Raw genomic sequence first — 24019 nt, 5'->3', positions numbered from 1 at the left:
TAGGTTGTTGGTCTCAGTTTAGCTGACAAGTGTCCTTTTACAATGAGGCATTTAGCCAGGTTAGAATGGACACAATTAACAATTTATGCAAAACAGCACATCAACAGTAAGATAATTACAAACCAGGCACTAAATGGAAAAATACACCCAGGACCACAGTGGGAAAGTTACAAATGTAGTGATTCTACAGATTTAGTGAAATAGTTGGACACAGTATTTTCCAATTCATAAATTTTCCAGCTCAGATGACCGAGTACAATTACAGAGCACATGTGCACTGTGGTAAATGTCTCATTATGCATACAACTTTTAGAAATTAAGTAATGAATTTAAATTAACTTCATTATTTCCCCCAACTATCTTCTGCTTAGTGAGTCTTGATTTATTTGCAAAAATTGCTTGGAGTCATTGCTGAGTCTGACGTTACGAGGAAGCTGAATTAAGATGAATGGTTGGAATTACACATTTAATGAAGCAGCCTTGGGTTAAAGAGGGGACCTCCGCTGTTCAGCTGCATGATTTTCTGGTTCAGTTATTTCCCCATGATTGTTTCTTCCTTCCACTCAGCATTTAATTCAAAATTAGATAGGGGAGGGGAATAAAAGCAAAAGATGGCCAAGATTTCTCAGATTTCAACAACAACAACTACTTGTATTTATATAGCACCTTTAATATAGTAAAACGTCCCAATTCACCAAACAGCAGTATTATAAGACAATAAATTGACACTGAACCGCATAAGGAGTAATTAGGGCAGATTACTGAAGTTTGCAGAGAGCCGGCACAGGCTTAACAGGCCGAATTGACTCCTTCTGTGCTGTAACCATTCTATGATTCGAAGAGGTAGGTTTTAAGGAGTATCTTAAAGGAGGAAAGAGAGGCAGAGAGGTTTAGGCAGCGAATTCCAGAGCTTAGGACCTAGGCAACAGAAGACACGGCCACCAATGGTTGAGCCACTGTGTCAGATTTCTTCAAATCATGACCAAAGTGGCTATTCTTCATCATAGTCTTTGACCATGAGTATTATCCACCTGTTAAACCATGGTGAATATTGTAGCTGTGCAGTATCTTCTTTTCACCTGATGTTTACACATGGTCAATTTCTCATCGGGGGTTTTGGATAGTCATCCGGATTAGAATGCCGGCTTACACCGCCCCCCCCTCCCTGCTTCCTGTAGGGGCTGAGGGCACTTGTAATACACCACTATTCCCGGCCAGAATGGAGATGATTGGGTAATTCTCCCTTCAGTGAAGCCTGGAGTCCACACTGCCGTGAGTGTCTGTCTGGGATTGATTTTACGGACATAATTTGTATGCAACTACCCTCCATTCATTGCAGTTTGCTGGAGAAATAATAAATTTGTATTATGTAACTATCCTCCAGTCACTAGAAATCACACCGCTTTAATCAGGGGCAGTTGCTGTAGTTTGGGTCTAGTTTGTAGAGACTCTTTTCAAATAGACTCTGTAGATTGTTTGGTGTATTGTGTTGTTTAAATAGACTCTCTTAGTCCTGCCCTAAGTCCTGTTTGGTCTCCAACTCATTGGCTGACACAGTGGTGTCAATAGACACTGCAAATGTAGTGCCCTACTGCAGTCATGGATGAGGTCAGCTAACTCAGCTAAGACTAGTGTCAGAAGTTGGGACTTTCTAGTTTTTTTATACTTAAAAGCTGTGTGGGTTTAAATACTCCGTGGCCTGGTGCCATGCAAATTTAGTTTTGATTGTGGTAGTCTAATGGATAACTTTTAAAACTAAAAAATACTTTTCCTTGCAACTGCTTCAATCACTTTCATAGATCTCTTATTAAGTCAAGACTTTAGCTGTGGTTAACATTGGTAGTCAATAATTAACAGTTGATTTCAATTCTACCTAAAGTAGTTCCTTTATTTTACCAACAGTGGACATTCCACCCATTTTCAATTTCTTTCCTCACACAAGTGGGCAGCCAGCACCCATGTTTTATTTATTGCAGTCCAACATTTTAGTCTGCAGTATCTACGTGAAACTGTGTTTTGGGCTTGTGCTCGATATGTATTACTGAAGTGGATGACTGGAATTTTTTCTAGTATTTTCGATTCGGATTCAATGCACATTATTTGAGAGCTTTTCTTGTCTCTCTCTTCCTAGTCCCCTTTTTAAAAAAAACTTACAGCAAAGTACCCAGAAGAATTCTATTTTCTGTGGCAGGCAAGTAGAATCTTGTCGACACTGTGAGTGAGCATCTGTGTAATATAAAAGTGTTCCAATTTTATTATGAACACTTAATTGATGAAAAGAACTCCCCAAGAAAATCATTATCATCGGCAGTCCCTCGAAGCAAGGATGACTTGCATCCACGCCAAAAAGGGATGAGTTCACAGGTGTTTAAATGAAGCACCTAATATTCTAGATCCCAAACTACATCGTGAAGGGTGGAAGATGCCTGTGCTTGGATTTTTTTAATGTGTGGTGGCTGTTGCATGCCAGCCACCACACGGGCTTGACAGAGCTTGGTCTTGGTCCAGTGGCAAGGATTACCCAAGACTAACTGGAGACCTGCTCTGCTGCACAGACCGAGCACACACATTGCAGTGTGGGCAGGCCCGTGCTGCACCTTGGCCCCAAATTCACGCCTCTCCTGGGTCCCAGTCACTTCCCTCTACGGACTCTTGCCGCTCCTTCGCCCCTCTTGCTGTGCCTGCCCACACCGCAATCAGCGACCTGGCTTCATAGCCATCGCCCTCCAGCAGCAGCACGCGCAAGAAAATATGGATGCTTACAACAACCTAAATCTCCACTTATTTGCACAAACTGATCTGAATAATAGAATCATAGAATAATAGAAGCATGGGAGGAGGCCATTTGGCCCATCGTGTCTGTGCCGGCCGACCAAGAACTATCCAGCCTAATCCCACTTTCCAGCTCTTGGTCCGTAACCTTGTATGTTATGGCACTGCAAGTGCACATCCAAGTACTTGTTAAATGTGGTGAAGTTGCAGTTACAAATGTACAGATCTTCCATACAGAAGTTCAAGTAATAAGAATTAACCTTTCTATTACAGTTGCATGAAAAGAATTCAGCCCCCAGCACTTTTATCGGGCCCTCTCCATACCACCTCACGCTTGTGTCCTGAGAGGCAGTTTGGACTTCCACTTGTACTGCTCTAGATTGCTTGCAAGGGCGTGCACAAAATCCTAGTGATTGACGTGCTCTTCCTCACTCCGTACCTCCTCTAGACGATATCTATTGAGGTAGCAAAACCTGTTATGTGAGGTACGTCTGGTATGGATATGAGCCCTGTCATTATTTGGTGTAGAGTATTGAGCATTGAGCTGCCAACCAGTCTTAGAAGTAATGTTTTAAAATCTGTGTACTTATCTGGTTTTACACAAGTGAGTAGTGTTTACAGCCAGCTTATGTGAAGATATGTTTTCAAATAAAGTCTGGATCATCAGCTCAGCAGTAAAACACATCACTGAAAGTTATGAAAATCTCAAAAATAAATAGAAAATTCTGGGAATGTGCAGCATTCAAAATCAGAAAGCAGGTTAATATTTTGAGTAGTGAGTTCTGCACAATGCATGTTTCAGGCAACGTGTAAAATCTGGTCTAGGCTTTTCCAACCCGAGGCATGTTTGCAAATTTCAGTGTTGTGCTTACTGAGTCTCCAGGTTCTGATTGACTTGCTACAGGGTGTGTTCTGGGTGTCAGCTGGATGTAGCTCTCGCTACTTATTGATGTTACAGTTTAAAAAAAAAAGTTTTCAGTTGCTGAGTGCAGGCTTTAACAGCTTCAGGAAAGATTGTTACCTTTTTTTTGTCAAGGTCAGATATAGGGGAGAACTTTATAATAGATTTTGTAAAAATAGGTTTTTACTAGGCGAGTTTCCTGTGTTAATGACTGCCCTGTTGCTACTCGGTAAGTGAATCGTTTCAAGATTGCTTTGACACTGTCAAAGAAACCAAAAAAAAAATGCCGCTTTCGAGCCAGATCTTGGAGTAATTGTCAGCATATTACGTGGAGGTTGATTGGAGCTTAGTTTTTTTCCCCCTGTAAGTAAAGATGTGAGGCTGGTAGCTGCTGGAGAAGAAATTTAAGTCAGCCAAGTCTGAATACTAATAACTTTTGAACTTTTAGTTCAGTCAGTGACATTCTGCACTTTAAATTCTGCATGGTTTGAAACTGATGTAATTGATTGTATTTCTTTCAATCGCCTACTTTAGATGCTCTTAAGCACAATAGCATGGTGTTCGCACAAGGAGTCATAACATTCCTTTAAAGCAGAGCTTGGACTCAACTTGTAAGAGAAAAAAAAATAGTATTTTTCAGAATAAGATTCCAAGAAAAATGTTTACTGCATCTACAGTAACGTTGACAAAGATTTCTGAGTTTGTTAGAAAGTTTAAACACAAACTTATTTTTGAAATGTGATTTGATTTTGTCTGTATTGTACTGGTTCTTTTAATTATGTTGCTTGGTTTGAAGTACCACTGATTGCTACTCTGTCGATGATAATTGTGCTGTAGCCAACCCTTTCATATTGTCATAACAGCACTTAGTTTTAGCCGGTTGTGGATTGGACAACTTTCCTAATTGTACACGTCCTGAGGGAATCATTGAATCTACAAATTTGCATTTTTTTTTCCCTGAAGCCCTTAATCAAAAAAAACCTTCCAATGGGTCCAATAAGCACCAGCAGTACACCGCTTTACAAATGAAAGTAGGAAGTGTGATGTTTGTAATCTAAAGTATCAGTCTCCTGTGTGAGGGATAGCTCAAAGACAATGTATCAAAATATCTAACATTACAAATATAGACCCTTGCAAAATACCACAATTCTTTGTGTATTGATCTATATGTAGAAACTTTTTTACCCAGAGTTGTGAACCTGTGGAATTTTCTGCCACAGAAAGTTGTTGAGTCCAGTTCAAAAAGGAGTTAGATGTTTCCCTTATGGCTAAAAGGATCAAGGGGTATGGAGAGAAGGCAGGGGTGGGGTACTGAGGTTGCATAATCAGCCATGATCATATTGAATGGTGGTGCAGGCTCGAAGGGCCGAATGGCCTGCTCCTGCACCTATTTTTTATGTTTCTATATCAATATGTAAAGAGTTTACTTTTTATTAATTGCAGTCCTGTGATGGGCTGTGGTGATATAATTTTGGATGCCTAAGTGCAGCTGAAAATGTGATTTCTCCTCTTGGTTGTGTTTCAGGTCTGATGTCATGAAGCAGCACTACCCCACTGTACGGATATGCTATCAGTGCTGATGACACAACTGATCCAATATGAATGTGCATGATGTTGGAGGAAGACGACGCTATGAAGATAATGAGTTTACGTTGCGGGTTTACCCAGGGAGTATAGCAGAAGGCACCATTTACTGCCCTGTCACTGCAAGGAAAAACACCAGCGCAGCAGAAGTTATAGATATTCTTCTTTACAAATTGCAGCTAGAAAAGACAAAATGCTACGTCCTGGCAGAAGTGAAAGAGTTTGGTGGGGAGGAGTGGATACTCAATCCAACCGACTGTCCGGTGCAGCGCATGATGCTTTGGCCGCGCAATGCCCTAGAAAATCGTTTCAGCAGCGAGGACTATCGCTTCCTGCTTCGAGAAAAAAACCTCGATGGCTCTATTCATTACAGCAATCTTCAGTCATGGCTGAGAGTGACGGAGGAGCGGAGGAGGATGACGGAGCGAGGTTTTTTGCCTCCGCCCCAGCAGAAAGACTACAATGATCTGTGCAATTTACCAGACTTGAATGAAAAAGCACTCCTGGACAACCTGCGCAACAGGTTTAAACAAGAGAAAATATACACCTACGTGGGAACTATTTTAATTGCCATAAACCCTTTCAAATTCCTTCCTATTTACAATCCCAAATATGTAAAAGTGTACGATAATCACCAGCTGGGGAAGCTGGAGCCCCATATATACGCTATTGCTGATGTCGCGTACCATGCCATGCTGCAACGCAAGAAGAACCAGTGTATAGTTATTTCAGGCGAGAGTGGTTCAGGAAAGACACAAAGTACAAACTTCCTTATCCATCATCTTACTGCTCTGAGCCAGAAGGGATTTGCCAGTGGAGTGGAGCAGATTATTCTTGGAGCGGGACCTGTACTGGAGGTAAGACGCAGTCATGTAGTTTCCTCTTCAGAGAATTGAAAGAAAATCATTCTTAAAAATTAACAAATGAAGTGAAGTGCTGTTTCTTTTTGCTCCAATGCCAATACTGTACAACAAGCAAGCATTATGTTGATTGTGAGGTGTGCAATACCATTCATCTGACCTGTTTAAAAATCTGAAGCTCCACCTCTGGTATTCTCGTCATAATGCATCAAAATAAGGTGCATCATTACACCCTTATTTGTAACTCTCCATTTTCTGTTGTATGTTTACCACTGAGCAGTTTTTATCAGGTGGGGTGATCCAGTCTATGAATGACGCTGCTTGCTTCCAGTGACCCTCCAAGACCAGCTGTGCCGAAGGTTTAAATAACATGAGAAGTTAAGCTACTCTGCACTTTATTCCCCTCCCTCGGTGGTTGATGTGCCCCATTTAGCAGCCTGGATGAGAATTGGAAGAACATGCCTGCAAGGAGCCATGATTAAGAACCCAAGAATTTTTAGGAACAGGAAGAGGCTATCTATTCCGATAAACCCATCTCTTTTTGAAAGATCTCAATTGTATCTAACTTCCTTTTTTCAAAACTAAATTTGATTGATTTTCAGTGCAATGGAAGTAATACCAGGATGAAGGAGGAACAATCCCTTCTCCAGAAATGTATTTAATTGCATCTTGAATCCATTGAAGCTGCTTAAATTACTGGTTGCGTCGCAGCTAACTGCAGGCAACCTACGCCACTGAGCCATGCTACCTCAATTCAGCTCCGTTACAGTTCTGTTCAGGCAACATGATCAAAAACAAAATGTCTCAGATTCCAGGAGTAACTAGATGCTCACAAGCATCACAAACAGAAGGGGCCAAGGCCAGTAATAAAGGATAATGTTATAGTTCAAAAGATTGAGATGATTTCATGTTTAGATTGAAGGAGGCAAGGAGTTTCACCTGGGAAAGAATGAGTTAAAATGCATTGAGTCTTGATTTCAGCCTTGCGAGGTCTCAAACACAAGGCAGTTACTTGCAGAAGCTTTGTCTGTGTTTTCAGGAATTATTGAGAACCCTCTGTTCTCCCTTAATAAATCAAAAGTAAAAGGTCTCTGAATTTGGCTCTGCTTTTCTCAAACTGTAAATGATGCATTTGGCTGCCCACAAATTTCAGTAAGCATGATGGGTCCCTGTAGTATGAAAAATTTCAGTTTGGAAACTACATTTCCCTAGATCAATCTGTGTGTGTAAATTATGCGTTAAACCTGGAGAACTGATTGCATCAGGACTGGTCCCTAAGAGCACCATAAAGTGTGCTACAAAGTCTGCAACTTTGGCAGAGGTTAAGAGGAAGAGAGTGAGAGGCAGAACACTGTGGGGAAGTAAGACTGAACATACTGCTTATCACCAGAGAGCAATGAATGAAAAATCTGCCGAACAGTTTTTGAAAAGTATGCATATCTGATCATTAATGCAAATGTGTGTTTCTGTTTACATACTGTGGAAACTAACTGTCTCTGCATCCTCTGCCTCTTTGTCCACAGTCCCCCACTGACTCGGGCCTCTGGCCCAGCTTGGTGGGATGCAGAAAACTCATAAATTTTAAACCCCAAGTGTGGTCAAATCCCATTTTCATATGTGCAGACGGAAGCTCTGCTTGTTGTTGCACTGCTTTCCTTAGAGGCCTTATCACTTAAACAGGGAGTTTTCAGGCAGGATTAGTTCCTGACGAAGCCAGAGAAAGGCTGCTGTGGAAGCTCTGTCATGTAGCCATTTGGGGAACGTTATTGTCAGTCAGACTTTTGGAATGTAGTTTCTGTTGGTCTTCGTTGTAGATTTAATATTTGTAGAAACTTGCATATAATTTTGGCAAGCGTTTATGGCTCCTTTGGTTTCATCGATCAATGCAGCATATAAATGGACAGATCCACTTCTTTGCTTCAATTTTTGTTCTGTGCTGAATTAGCTAATTTCAGCCTGGATGTTTGTAGGAATGCTACAATTTGCCTCAATGCCTTGGACTGAGGGAGAAAAATAAGTTTATTTGTTGATCACAGTCCAGTGAGCCCTGCTCTAAAATGAATGTATGGATCGCAGAATGTCTCCCATGTTCGAATAGGCAGGCTGCCAGTACTCGTTGTCTAGATTTACATTTGCAAAATGATAACTAGGTGGGTACCAGAGTGCTCCTGGTGCCTATGGAATCAGCTTGAATTAGCACATTCAGGAACAGAAGAGGAGAGAAAATTTTCAAAATAAAATAAGAATACTAAAAACAAGTTAAAATAAAGAAATGTATGAGATAATTGGGAAGAAGCAGTAGAGTATAGACATGAATATATAATAGAGGCCTGGCTAATTTTCCCAGTTATAAAGCTGAGTAGCTCTTAATAAATATCTGTTGCAAAACATAGTCCTTACAATTATATATGATCTATAATGATGGCTCTCTGTGTAGGTTACACACTTCATCACCACCATACCAGGACAGCCAAAGACTTTCAGTATCAATGTTTTGAAAGTCGAGTGCTGGAAAAATACTCTAAATACTCATCATTGAAGTGTCTGAGGATGGATTGACCCGTTCCAAACTTGTTTTTTAAAAATTATAATATGTATTCAGTTTTATTGATAGCTTCACACTGAGTAGATACATTCTGTAAATGATTAATGATCATACGCATACTTTTTCCTTTCCACCATTTCAAATGGACATCTCTAACACCCTTCCAATGACCCCATGTCGTGTTGCTGTAGCTCCATTTGCGTCCACTCTTTGCGTTCCCAGTTTTAGATCATTTTGACTCCATCTCAAAGCTTGCTTCCAATTACATGCCTTCTTATCTTGTGGGCTAATTGCTTATGATTGTAGTGGAGAATCCACAAGCTGAGCTCACTGGGAGGGGAAGGCAAGTTATTTCATTTGGCTCTTGCACATCTCAAACTTTGAGGCTTGGGAATAGGTTACATACCTGTTGGTTAGTGGTTTGTGGTGCATTGTGCATGATCTGAGCATGAAACGATGATAGGGTTTTGCTGCATTTGTTTGAATTTGTGTTTTGGGGCAAAAAAGTAGTTTGTGGATCTTTTATAAGAGATGTTAATTTTGTTACAATATTGTCAGAAGCTTTTGAAACGGTGAAGTGTTTTAATATTTCCAACATTTCTAAAAGCATGTTGACATACAAATGGAACAAATATTTCCAAATCACTATCAGGACAACATTTGACCCCTTTTAAACAATGTTAGTTAGTATGGCATCTGCAGAATTCCAAAAGGTTTCTTGTTTGGCGTGCTGTTGGCTAACAATCTGAGGTCATTAATTTTCAACATGGTAGTTAATTTCAAACCAGTTGGGTTAATAATACAGCTGAAGTGTTCTGCATTCGGGGCAATTGTTTGAACAATGTGATTTGCTATCAGCCTATTACTGATTAATCTGGCAATTGGAGTGTTCAAGTGCAGTTTTGGGAATGTGTTTTGTTAGCCTTCCAGCACTGAAAGCCAACATGTTGCAATCTGAGTTGATGTTTGGTGGACAGGTGGGAGCAGAGCCAGTGCTTTTCTTGGTGTGCAATGTCCACTTGTATAGTTACCATTCCTTTCAACGGGTGATTTGTGTATGTTTGCACAGTTCAAATGTCTTAATACCCTACTATTTAAAAAAAAAGTAATGATCTTAGTGTCCCTGGTGTGGTCTTGTCTGGCAATCCTCTGCATTGTTAAAATAATTGAAAATCAAATAATAATTGCTATTATCGTCCTGTGTGTGTTTGGGTATATTGTTCCACTTGTGCTGACTGCCTCCAGTACCTCACCAAAGCGACCAAAGGACCACGTGTGAACCTAGACCGTGCAGACAATTTGATCGTGGACAGCATCACAGCCGAACCTTAATCTGTCAAGTGTGCAGCAGGAGTCACTGGATGGGTACCAGGAGTAGGAATCTTGATGGTTCCACCCATACCCTTACTATTCCCAAGGGCATTGAGGACAATTGTAGCAACCAACTGCAGTTATGTAGAATTATTCCATGATTAGGACCAAGTAGTTATGGACACTGTCTTAAGCTGCTTTTAGTGCATGTACAGGCTGCAAATGCCTCTATAGATCATAACCGAATATCTGGTACGTAGGTTTGTGGGTGCTGTATTATCCTAATTCTGGTGAAAACTGCGACATCAGTGCACACTATATTTTCTTAGTACCAATGAAACAAAATGATACAGAAATACTGATTTTCAGAGTGAGCTGTCAATGTATTCAGTGCAAGCACAAGTTAAGTGGAAAAGTAGCTCCTTAGTTTCAAGAAGGGCACTGCATTTTCATTCCAATTAATTTTGTGAATGAAAAATATTCTTCATTTTGCACAGTCCTTGACATTCAAGCATTTATGAACACATTTTCAAAAATGCTGCATTATTTCTCCAAGGAGTAAAATTAATGTTCTGCAATATCTACCATTAAAATGGATGTGTTTTATATTAATTTAATTATTGCTCCGTATCTGGCAAATGCATATTTCTAACACACTCTATTGTTATGGATGTGGGACTTGTGTTCCATGGGATCAAGTGTTCTGTTGTAATACACCACAGGTAAATTAATGAAACATGCAGCATAGAGTCTCCCATGATTGTGGAAAAGAAACTATTTGGTATATTTCTAAGCTACACAAACCAGAAATTCACAGGGTTGATCCCATATCCACACTAAGTTCGCTAATCTCAGCCTGGATAGTCAGTAAGGTCAGTCAGGAAAATCAGTAAGTGTTCTAATTCCTGTTCACTGCCTAGTGACTCCTGGTGGAAAGTGGACAAGTGTGGATACTGAGTGAGGACAGTGCCATCAATTTGGGAGGGGAGAGGATTGCAATATATATTGCATTAATGCAATAAACTGCAATTCATCATGGTTCAGTGTGTGCTTTTTCAGCTGGCTGCCGTTAGGACTGATTTTTTAATCACCCTTTAAATAGATCCATGAGGAACAGCAAAATTATACTGAGGAAATAAAATCTCTGCACACTAACATTAATTTTTATTAACTGGAAAAAAATGTTAAAATAATTAATTTTCAGAAGTTTTCCAAAACATTTTAAGTTAATGAATACCGAATGATTACTGCTGGAATGGCCTGGCTGTTTCACCAGCTCCGTAGTGACATATTAGCTATATTAGAGCATTGAAGCAAGTCTCCATTCATGTACACCAATTGAAACATTGGCTGAATGTTTCATTGCACAAAGAGCAGCAGGAAATTTACATTAAGTGGATATTACAAATATTTGTCAAGGGCCGCAGTTCCAAGCAGTATTTTGCTCAAGGGCAATTCTTGATCCAGCACGCTGATGTATTGCTTATTGAGTTCCTCATTTCAAATGTTGCCACCTTGGCGGGTGCTGAGAAAACGCTAGGCATTTCCTTACAGGAAGGTGAAAAAAAATCAAAATGGCAAAATTATTGGCCCCGTAACTTCAATAGAGACCTTTTTTTATTTGTTCCTTGGATACTGGGATAGCCCCATCTCGTAATAGCATTTTCTGTTTGTTTTTCTCTGGCTAGCAAGGGGAGAGAGAATAGCTCTGAATGCAGCCCTGATGTCATTGCACTGCCAGGCAGGCTAGATCTGAATATGTTGAGGCTCATGGAGCAGCACATCTGTTGCTATATAGTATGAATTACTACTGCTGTCACTATTCATGACCGCCTATATTATATGAGCGAACGGACAACAGTTTAAATCTAGTATGCAGAGGTGAGAGTTGATGCTCTGAACTGAGCTGGCAGTATAAAGGCAGTGTATATATTATCCCATTTATAATAGCTAAAATATTGAACGGAATAGAAATGGAATGTTTGTGAATAATGTTTTTTTTTTTCTCGTGTTTATTCTGAAATTGTTGAAGGTTGAAAGGAAAGAAATAAAAATAATCTTGACGCATGGGTTCATTGCACTCAAGTTAGTATATTTGCCTTTCCACCGTGTTGGAGAAGGAATGGCAATTGGCTTTAGTTTGTCCTTGGTTTGATGAAGGGAAAATCAGCTCGGGGTTGTGCTCCTGTTGATCGTCCAGCGGCTGGAAGTGTCTGTGTTTGGGCACCAGGTGAGGGCAGGATCGACCTCGGGTGTAATGGGAAGAGTTGAATTTTGAACCAAGTCATATGAACACTGTTGAATGCTCCTCAATGCCATCAGCAACGAGATAAATATTGTACAATTTTCTCAGAAATGTAGCTGTCTCAGCACAAAGAATAGTGGCATAAGAGAGTCTCTGGTCACAAACATTATATCTGTATTAATCATTTATACCCTTGAGGGTGAAATTTAATGACTAAAGATAACATTTCAACTATAGGGTTTGTGGCAACCATGTGCACTGAGATGACTGGTCTGTAATCATTTATTTCTATGCATTGATGGGAGCAATGGGCCAGACTGGATGTGTATTTCACTCTTGGCTTGGCTCTTTAGTACGCTGGAATTCTGGAACATGATGTGCTTTTATCCATTACTGTGATGTGTTTGGTCACACAGACAGTAGCAGTTCTGTACAGTGTATGGGATGGAGTTGTTAAATTTCACTTTTTTGTTGAATACATGGTTAAGGAAGCAATATTTGCTGCAAAGGATATTATCCTATTCAACTGACTTTCATTTAGTTGCTTCATCACCCATCACCATGTTTAGCTGCAAGCTTTAAACTGATGACCATAATATGGGATCAAATTACCTACAGGCTGTCTACCTTCATTTCCATTCACAGTCAGTCTGGTTGTGGGATTCATTGCTGTTCCATCTCCTTTTATTGCTCTCCTGTAAATGAAAGCAAGCAATGTTTTTGACTTGAACTATTGGATTTTAATACAACTATTAGTCCTCTTATCATTTTTGTCCTTCCACTGGGGAAGTGCCTGGCCTCTGTTTGACAGCTGCCCCAGCAGTATGATTGACATCAAGAGCTGATTATGTGGAGAATTTTGTAAAGTCCCTTTTTAAAGTTCCAGGATTTTGACCCAATCTCCCATTTACAATAGCTAAAAAGAAGCTGACCCCATGTCTGCAGGTGATGTTGCCAAAGTGCATCATGTAGATGAGGAAGGGGTCAAGGATAGATCCTTGGAGGACTCCGGAGGTAACTATGCAGAGACAAGAAGAGAAACCATTGCTTAAAATGCTCTAGTTACGATAAGATATGTTAGCATGAAACCAAATGAGGTTAGTTCAGCCTAGCTAGACAGTGTCGGATGATGGTGTGGTTGACCATGTCAGAGGCTGCAGGGGTGCTTCTGTGTTGCTGTGTATTACATTATCTCAGAGTGATCCTTGCAAAACACTGCTTGGGATTATGGTCTTCAGAAAATAATTATACTGTTTTAGATTGAGCTTCTGTTTGCCAGAAAGTCACCCAGTGGCATTTGTAGGACCTTGAGGGAATGCTGACTCCAAACATAAAATAGGGTACCTCCAAAGACCCAGTGGCATTTGTCAGTGATAGATTCTTAGCAAAGGAGCTGTTTACAATGTAGCTTGTACTTTGCTTTTTTGGATGGGGTGACAATTTTACATTTTTTGGGGGAGCAGTGGGGGAAGGAGTTTGGAGATGTACTGTCTTGATGTGAGTAACAAAAAATGATGAACTTGTTGCAGCATCCTTGTGATCCTGAGGGACTATTGTGGTGACCATTGTGATTTCCATAACTCCTGTCCAGAAAGACTGGCTGCTTTTGCTAGATCAAGATTTGTAAATATTTTTAAACAGTGACTTTATCACATTTCTCAAAATGTGTCCTATATAATTAATTATTTTTAAGTGCAGTCACTGTTGTTATGCAGCTGAACACGGCAGCCATTTTGTGCACAGCAAGGTCTCGAGCAGAAATGAAATGAATGAGCAGTTAGTTTGTTTTGGGTGTCGGAGGAATTTTCGTCAGGACACCTGGAAGAATTCCCAAAGGTAGATGAGCCTTGGTTTAATGTCTATTTTGAAGGAAAGAACCCTTTGACAATGCAGTGTTCTCTCTGTGCTCCACTGAAGTATTTACCTCAATTATATGATCAAATCATGGAGTGGGACTTGAATAACCTCCTGATGTAGAGGCGTGAGTGCTAAAACTGAGCACTTTGGTGTGTATTCATGTGTCCTCAAGGCCGCAATCCTTCCAACATTCACCTGAGATGGTGAGATGAAATTCATGGCTCTTGTTTATGAGGTGGTATTTTAGTATATTTTGAATTTGTTCTCCTGCATCTGTCCTGTTGTGAAATTTTTTTTGGACTACATCCTGGATTTCTGGCAGGCTATAATTCAGCAAATAATGGCAAGGGTTTTGAATTTCCTTGGTCAGTTTAATCCTGTTTGATGCATTGACTGTCAATCATTTATATGAAAACTCAAAAATAAGGAAGTCATGTATTGCAATTAATGTTGGTAATGAAGAGCCTGGGTTTAAAACAGAGAAATGTCTAGAAGGTGTACTTTTCATTTGAAGTTCATGGTGCACCTGGGTTTAGATGGACTCCCAGCGGGGTCCTACCCGTCATCCCCATTAAAATTAAGAGAATTGTTCGAGAGGCACACAATTCCCCTCTGACTGGATGTGAGGAGACCGAAAATGGCTAGTCTCCGTAAAGCAGCAAAATTAATAGAAACAGTCTTAAATTTATTTTTTATGGATGTACATTGAACAGAGACTTTAGACATTTTTCCCAATAAAGGATTAAGTACTGAAAAATTAAGTTGAAGTCTGAGTCTTACATTGTTGCAGCCTGATCGGTTATATTTAATGTAATATAATATAATGTAATGCACTCGCCTGGTTCCATTATCTATTTAATCGTAGCCAGAAAATCACCTGCAATGGCTTCTCTTCCCACTGCTGCATCGTTACCTCTGGTGTCCCTCAAGGATCTATCCTTGGCCCACTCCGAGTTCTCATCTATTTGCTGCCCCCTGGCGATATCATCCGAAAACATGTATGCTGATGACATCCAGCTCTGTCTCTCCACCAATTCTCTCGACCCCTCCATGGTCTCTAAATTGTCAGACTGTTTGTCTGACATCCAGTACTGGATGAACAGAAATGTTCTCCAATTAAATATTGGGAAGACCGAAGCTATTGTCTTTGGTCCCCGCCACAAATTGCGTTCCCTAACCACTGATTCCATCCCTCTCCCCAGCATCTGAGGCTAAAACAGACTGTTTGCAACCTAGGAGTCATATTTGACCCTGAAATAAACTTCTTGCCACATCCACGGCATAACTAAAACCGCCTATTTCCATCTCCGTAACATTGCCGCTTCCGCCCCTGCCTTAGCTCTTCTGCTGCTGAAATCCTCATCCATGCCTTTTGTTACCTCTAGACTTGACTATTCCAACATACTCTTGGCTGGCCTCCCACATTCTGCACTACGTAAACTTGAGGTCAAACAAAACTCAGCAGCCCGTGTCCTAACTCGCACCAAGTCCCGCTCACCCATCACCCCTGTGCTCGCTGATCTACATTGGCTTCCAGTTAAACAACACCTTGATTTCAAAATTCTCATCCTTGTTTACAAATCACTCCATGGCCCTCGTCCCTCCCTATCTCTGTAATCTCCTCCAGCCCCACAACCCCACGAGATGTCTGCGCTGCTCAAATTCTGTCCGGTTGTGCATAACTGCTCAACCATTGGTGGCCGTGCCTTCTGCTGCTTGGGCCCTAAGCTCTGGAACACCCTCCCTAAACCTCGCGACCTCTTTCCTCCTTTAAGACGCTCCTTAAAACCCACTTAACCAAGCTTTTGGTCATCTGCCTTAATTTCTTCTTGTGTGGCTCATTATCAAATGTATCTGTTTTCTCTTCTAACACTGTTGTGAAGTGCCTTGGGATAGTTTACTACGTTAAAGGCATTATATAAATAAAGTTGTTGTTGTTAATAGTATATGCGCTCCCATTGAATGATCTTGTTCAACTTCTAGTCTGTTTGGCTGACCAAAAATCATATTCTTGGTATTTACAGTGTTTAGTTTAAGAAGTTGAAGTATTTATTTATAAGTGTATAGTTTGTTTTGAAATTCAGAATAGTTTGAATAACATTGTTTTTAATGTTTTATTTGAAAGCACAAATCCTTTTTCTATCCCGAGTTGTATGTGTTATCAGAAATTATTTCTGCAGCAGATTATAATTCCAAATTCTAATGCAGCTCTTTATTTTGATCCTTCAATATTTCATTCAAATTCCCCCTTTTATCTTTCTTTTGAAGATGGTGATTCATTCTTGGCTGAGAACATGGTCTGGCTATAATGACCCCCCCCCCCCCAAATCAAATAGTCACTTGCAATCATTAGTTTTGTATGTATTGGGCTACAGTTTGCTAGGTAGTGTTAGCTGTCCTTTCTGAGCTGCTAATACACAGGGAACTGTATCATCGAGTAACTGATTTCAGGAGAGGAGAGAAATAAAGACAAAAACTGGAATGAGAAATTGAGGGAAGAAATAAAGTGTGACTCTATGATCAACCGTTAAGAGCCATGATGCAAGCAAGGTGAGGTGGATAATAATTGAAGTAAATATTTACTGGAGTAATTAATTACTTTGGAGGGAAGGAGATGGAATGCTTTAGCAGTTACCGGGAACCAGTCTTACCATTACAGACTGATTTAATGTAACAGTCATAATGCGATCAACATGGCTGCATTTCATTTAGCTACCTTTGCAGATTTGGGTCAATTTAAAATATAGTTTAAGCGTTAAAAGCAGATTCTGCATGTAGCAAAGTTTTTTTCCCTCTGTGCTGGTATTTCAAACTGAGCTTCTACATATATGAAAACTGTTGAGACGCGAGAGTTTAACAGTGAATTTTATCCTTCTAAAATTGGGTTATCTTTTGAAAACTCTGAGATCTATGCTTTACCAGTAACATTGAAGTGCCCCAAGAATGCATTGCCTGCCCTGAATCTCCTCTTGACTTCAGTAATTTTCCAGCACTATAATGCTGCGGTGCAGCACTGGTGGGAATAATTTGAGAAAGTGAATTGAATATCCCGCAAGGCGCATATTTGCATATTAAAGCCTTTAGTCTGTGCTACCTCCCTAAAGTTCTTTGTGGAATTAATCCACTGAATATACCTAATGAAAATGCTACACAATATGAGTTGTATCTATTGATTATCTGAAATCACATTTCAGCTATTTATACTGCTTACATGAATTCTTAGAAAATATTTAATATATGTATCTAAGTCTGCATATCTTGGGGCCCTGCAGGAAGCTCAGCCAGTCAGGAAGGTGGTATTGTGCTATATTTCCAGATTAGTGCTTCATTCTAGTTTCTCATTAGCTGCTTCTCTGTTGTTGCTCTGTAAATAGTTCAACTGTCTCAAGGCGGCTGTTTATCTCTCCACTATCACCAAGGGCCTTTTCACATTCTGGGTGATTTATTTGAAGTGTTGCCTGTTTTGTAAACTTGAGTGTTTACAACCCAGAAGGTCTGTGTTGCTGAGAGAGAGTTTCCTGCTTTTCTCTTTCAGTACTGCGTAGATGTTTATATTCAGCTGCAGATTAGGTATAGACCTCTGTCACTGCTGGAAAATTACTGAAGTCAAGGAGAGATTCAGGGGAGGCAATGCATTCTTGGGACACTTCAATGTTACTGACCCAAAGCTAATTCAGTCTGTTCTGTTGGTGATTCAGACCTTTGGGAAGTGGGGGATAGCTTAGGCAGTCGTCATAAAACTCTGCATGCCTGAGATTCAGGTGCAGAGTTCTTCCGAAGTCGAACACAACTTTAAACCTACTTCACAGGAGTAAATTTTGCCCACGCACAATTGATGTAAGGTTTTGTACAGACTGGCAATGGCCAAGGCCAAAGCCAAAGTCAAGTTAGCAGACTAGACGCTGGCTGAAGTTGTTTAATGATATTGCGGACAATATTTTCCAAGGAAAGTACCACCAACAACTACATTGCTGCAGGGCCTTTACTTGCAGGAAGATTTTTAGAAGCACTTAACATTAGGAGGACAAAACAGTGGGCACTAAGAAGAAAGATAAAAGGAAAAAATAGTTGGGGGGGGCGAGAACCAAGAGCACAGCCTGAGAAGGGTTTTGAGAGTTTTTAAAAGCAAGGAGGAAGGTGGCAAGATGGAGGGAACTGGGCAGGGAGTGCGAGGCCAGAAGCATAGTGGCTGAACTGGCCGAAGGGGCCTCGGCGGCGGCGTTCAACCCAACATCTTAAACTCCTGACCAACTTTGAATTATTTTTAAACTTTTAATCAACCTTTAAACTTTTTAAACAAGTTGGGATAACTTTTAAAACTTACATTTTAGACTTTTAATCGAATATACTTTTAAACATCTATTATAGATCTACATCCTTGACTTTTTGACAATTTTTAGAAACTTTTTAAACTGGGGAAACTTTTATAACCTATTATTGATTTACATCTTGGACTTTTTAACAACTCTTCGAAACTTTTGAAATAAATTGGGAATTTTTATCAATTATTAACTTTTAAAATAACTTTGGAAGTCAGCTTCCTAAGGCCTGGCCTCCAGCCAAGACTCGGGTCATCTACCATCAATGGTGCTACTCGGCGCCGAGCTTGTGGCCAACACTTCGCCGTAGGCAGTTAGGCTTATTGAGCTGTGCCTGGTCTTCAGTTGTCTTGGACCCCCTTGCCACTGGACCAAGACCTTGTTCAGCTAAGCCCGTGTGGTTGCCGGTGTGCAGCGGTCACCCCACGTTAAAAGAACTCACGCACAGGCATCTTCCACTTCGTCAGTATGAAGTTCGGAACCTGGAACATCAGGACCCTCATGGACAATCCCAACAGCAACAGGCCAGAATACCGCACCGCCATAGTTGCCCGGGAACTCAGACGTTTCGACATAGACATCGCCGCCCTAAGCGAGAGCCGGCGGGCAGGGGAAGGCCAGTTGAAGGAAAATGGTGGAGGGTACACCACCTTCTGGAAAGGGAAACCAGAGGCAGAACGCCGTCTTCATGCAGTCGGCTTTGCCGTCAAGAATGAGCTGGCCGACCGCCTCAAAGACTTCCCCTGTGGGGTCAATGAACGCCTCATGACTCTCTCTCTCTCACCCTATCTCGGAACCAATGTGCCACAGTCATTCGTGCGTATGCCCCTACATTCGATGCAACGGTTGTGATTGTGACCATTTTTTAAAAAGCGGACAAGTCCAACTGCGGCAACTACAGGGGAATCTCCCTGCTATCAGCCACTGGGAAAGTTGTCGCTCGTGTTCTCCTCAATCGTCTTCTCCCTGTGGCCGAGGAGCTCCTCCCGGAATCACACTGCGGATTTCGTCCCCTACGGGGCACAACAGACATGATCTTTGCAGCGTGACAGTTGCAGGAAAAATGCAAGGAGCAGCGCCAGCCCTTATACATGGTCTTTTTCGATTGTTCAAAGGCCTTTGACACGGTCAACCGCGAGGGTCTATGGAGCGCCATCCTCCGTTTCGAGTGCCCCAAAAGTTTGTCAACATCCTTCACCTGCTGACCTGCAGGCTGTGATCCTTACCAACGGATCCATTACAGACCCAATCCACGTCCGGACCGGGGTCAAACAGGACTGCGTTATCGCTCCAACCCTCTTCTCAATCTTCCTCGCCGCCATGCTCCACCTCACAATCAACAAGCTCCCCACTGGAGTGGAACTAAACTACAGAACCAGAAGCTGTTTAACCTACACCACCTCCAGGCCAGGTCCAAGATCACCCTAATCTCTGTCGTTGAGCTGCAGTATGTGGACGATGCCTGCGTCTGTGCACATTCAGAGGCTGAACTCCAGGATATAGTAAATGTATTCACTGAGGCATATGAAAGCACGGGCCTTACGCTTAACATCCGTAAGACAAAGGTCCTCCACCAGCCTGTCACCACCGCACAGCACTGCCCTCCAATCATCAAGATCCACGGCACTGGACAACGTGGACCATTTCCCATACCTCGAGAGTCTCTTATCAACAAAGGCAGACATTGATGCGGAGATTCAGCATCGCCTCCAGTGCGCCAGCGCAGCCTTCGGCCGTCTGAGGAAAAGAGTGTTCGAAGACCAGGCCCTCAAATCTACCATGGTCTACAGAGCTGTCGTAATACCTGCCCTCCTGTATGGATCTGAGGCATGGATGATATACAGAAGGTACCTCAAGTCGCTGGAGATATATCACCAACGATGTCTCCGCAAGATCCTGCAAATCCCCTGGGAGGACAGGCGCACCAACATCAGGCCAGACTAACATCCCCAGTATTGAAGCGCTGACCACACTCGATCAGCTTCGCTGGGCAGGCCACACAGTACGCATGCAAGATACGAGACTCCCGAAGCAAATGCTTTATGCGGAGCTCCTTCATGGTAAACGAGCCAAAGGAGGACAGCGGAAACTTTATAAGGACACCCTCAAAGCCTCCCTGGTAAAGTGCGACATCACCACTGACAGCTAGGAGACCCTGGCCGCAGACTGCCCGTGGTAGAGAAAGTCCATCCGGGAGGGCGTTGAGCTCTTCGAGTCTCAACGCAAAGAGCGTGAAGAGGCCAAGCACAGGCAGCGGAAGGAGCGCGTGGCAAACCAGCCGCACTGACCCCTTCCCTCGACGGATGTCTGTTCCACCTGTAACAGGGTCTGTGGCTCTCGTATCAGACTGTCCAACCATCAAAGAACTCACTTTGGGAGTGGAAGCAAGTCCTTCTCGATTCCGAGGGACTGCCTATGATGATGATGAGTGTCTCCTTTTGGCAGCCAAAGAGAAGGGAAAGGCTTGTGTGGGGACATAAGGCAGGAGATGATTACTAGGACAAGGTAGGGCAGGCCACAGCCAATAATGTGGCACTAGCTCCTTTGAAGTAAATCTCTTAATCCATTCACCAAATCCTAACACTTCGACGTATTCCATTTGAAACAAGGCCTTTCTTTCTGTTTTGCTGTTTAGGGATTTCCTAATCTTGAGCTGGCTGTCAAGCAGAGGTTCTGACTGGAAGTGAGTTTTACAGTAAGCTCAATAATCAGAGGAAACAGGACTCTGAAAGTGGTCAAATATCGGGGCATTACTCATCTTAGTAATCCTCTTCTGTCTCATGTCCCCGCACTGGCCCTTCTCGTCTCCTTGTCTCCCAACATAGCTTTGGCAGCCACTGGTTAAGCTACTATGCTCCTGCTCTTTGGAACATAATTGACTAGAGAAACTGTGCCCAGTTATTGAGCAAATTCAGATTGGCTAAGTTTTCTGCTCCTCGTCTCTCTCGTGACCTGTGCTGGAAAGTGCATGTGTGAGCATATCCAGTGAGGGAAGTCTAGCTTTGTTGTGATGCCCCCTATTGCTGAATAACCTGTTAACATTTGGTCAACTCACATGAATGTCCACTTGGGTGAGTTACCAAATTGTGGCTGATAGTGGTAGAATTGTATCTCAGTAGGATTCAGTCACATCAGGAGAGGAAGGGAGAAAACTGGATAGATATTTAAAAAAATTTAAATGTTGAGACTGTTTCAACTAGATAAGTTGTGGGCAGTAACGCATAAGATGGCAGGTTCCAAGCCAGTGACGTTCAAGGCCAACAATAAGTTTCAAACAGGAAAAAGCAGTGTTACACTTTTAATCAGTTACAACAACTTGCATTTTATATAGTTCTTTTAATGAACAAAACATCACAAAGGTACTTTACAGAGTGATAGTATGATTGTAATCCAGGTATTCCTATAGTCGCTATTCCAATGCAGGGAAATATGGCAGCCAATTTGTGCACAGTAAGGTTCCAAAACAGCAATGAGATAAATGACCAGTGAATCTGATTTTAATGTTGGTTGAAGGATAAATGTTGGCCAGGATACCTGGACAAACTCTGTTTGAATAGTGTCATGGGATCTTTTACATCCACCTGAGAGGGCAGACGGGGCTTTCTCATCCGAAAGAAGGCACCTCCAACGTGCAGGACTTCCCCGTATTTCGCTGAAATATCAGCCGAGATTATGTGCTAAAATCTCGAGTGGTGCTTGAACCCACAACCTGCTGACCTAGAAATGAAAGTGCTGCCACAGAGCCACAGCTGACTCCTTGTCAAGTAGCCTGTGCTAAAGCAAATAGTTTTATCTGTAGTCTTATTTTGGCTATAAAAAGGTTGCAATTCTATTCCAAGTGAAGACAAAGAGACTAAAGTATTTTGCTTAGCCTGGGAATATAGGTTTTGTTTTCTGAGTTGGCTGAGTTCTGATCCAAGCAGCATTGTGTGGCATGGAAGAGGAACCTGGTTAATTGGAGTTTTCAGATTACTTGCAGGGCCTGTTGTGTCTGCCTGATTACTTTTGCAAAAGAAGTAAAAGCATTAATTTTGTTGAAAGCAATTTGATTCCTGATCGGTGCTCAGTGATGGCAGGTCTGTATGAAGTGTCATTGGGTCTGCACACATTTATTATGTAGTAGTCTATGCACTTTCTACAAACTCGACGTCTATACAGTCGGGTCATTTACAATGTGAGGGACAGGCGATGGCTGTGATCACTAACTTGGGTTCTTTCTATTTTGGGGAGCAGTATAAAAACAAATCTGCTCAATTTGAAACATTTGTATCGCAGGCATTAAACTAAACAATTCAAGTCTTTTAGGTTGAAACAGAAAAAGATAATACATATGAATTATGAAGCTAAAAAACAAATGATCTGTTATATAATGCTATATTACAACAAGCCTTTATTACTGCCAGATTGCCAGATGTCTGCCAGTATTCAAAATCCTCTAAAATGTTTTCAACTTAATCATCATCCCTGCTTTATATAGCATTTGAAAAATACAGGAAATCGACAATTAAAGAGCTGGAAGTATCATTTCCATGATTTTGAATGTGGCTATACTTAATGAGTTGCTGATGTGTGTTCACAATTTGAAATGGATAGAATTGGCTGTTCCCTGCCTGTTCTCAGATCTGCATTTCTCATCTCCCTGAAACCCCTCCCTTGTATGCTTGTAAAACTTTCCTTAACAACCCAGCACTTCTCCACCTCAATCTCACCCTGCCATGCCTAATGTCAACTTCATTTCTCTCTGTTGGCTCCCTTGCTGAGGAGTCCGAATAAACTGAGCTGCCCTTGACTACTGGCACACTGTGCAAAAATAGCACCTGCACTGAGGCATTGCACCAAATGCTGAAGAGGCGAGATGCCCAGTGTTGATGTCTGTGACTGAGAAATTAACCTTGCAGTACTCGGAGTATAAAGTAGCTATGATTTTAGGATTATTCCCCAGTGAGGGAGGGGTTCATACCACAATTAGTGTGTGGGAAACAGGATTGCTCAAAGAAGGGCAAAAAGAAAAATACAAATGCTGAAAACCTGAAATATAAATAGCAATTACTGTAAATAACAAGGAAATCACTCCGCATCTGATAGAGAAATATAGGTTAATGTTTTTGGCCCAGGGTCAGATCATGACATACCATAACTTAACTCTTTTTCATCATCATAGCGAGGATGACTTGCTTCCATGTCAAAAAGGGATGAGTTCACAGATGTTTCATTGAAGAACATAATATTCCAGGTCCTGAACTACATGTTGAAGGGTGGAAGATGCCTATGTGTGGATTTGTTTAACATGTGGTGGCCGTTGCATACCACACTGGCTTGACAGAGCTAGGTCTTGGTCCAGTGGCAAGGATTAACCAAGACGACTGGAGACCAGCTCTGCTGCACGGACCTAGTGTGCACATATCGCAGTGTGGGCTGGCCCGTGCTGCCCCTGGGCCCTCGCTAGTACATACAGGGCTCCAAATGTTGAGTTAAAGACAGATCATTGATGACCGAATGTACTTAATTGGTGCATCTAGGTCAGACTTTTCAAACCATGTTTCTTTTAACTGTAATGTTTGTGCATAAGACATCCGAAGATGATCATTGAAATTCACTAACTCCTACTGGCAGATATAGAGAAGG

At 41.6% G+C, this 24019-nt stretch overlaps 1 protein-coding gene across 8 annotated transcripts in view; it reads left to right on the top strand.

Annotated features, from left to right (window-relative positions):
* The window catches only part of myo9aa (myosin IXAa), a 285885-nt gene that overhangs the window by 47291 nt on the left and 214575 nt on the right, over positions 1–24019 (top strand). For all 8 annotated transcript variants that reach the window (XM_070864905.1, XM_070864901.1, XM_070864903.1 and 5 more), the window contains exon 2: positions 5199–6114. In XM_070864905.1, the coding sequence (XP_070721006.1) occupies positions 5272–6114 (843 nt within the window). In that variant the 5' untranslated portion in view covers positions 5199–5271. The remainder of the gene's footprint in view (positions 1–5198; positions 6115–24019) is intronic.

This window comes from Pristiophorus japonicus, chromosome 21 (assembly GCF_044704955.1).
Source record: "Pristiophorus japonicus isolate sPriJap1 chromosome 21, sPriJap1.hap1, whole genome shotgun sequence".
Classification (NCBI taxonomy): domain Eukaryota; kingdom Metazoa; phylum Chordata; class Chondrichthyes; family Pristiophoridae; genus Pristiophorus; species Pristiophorus japonicus.
This window is presented reverse-complemented; position numbering and strand designations above follow the sequence as displayed.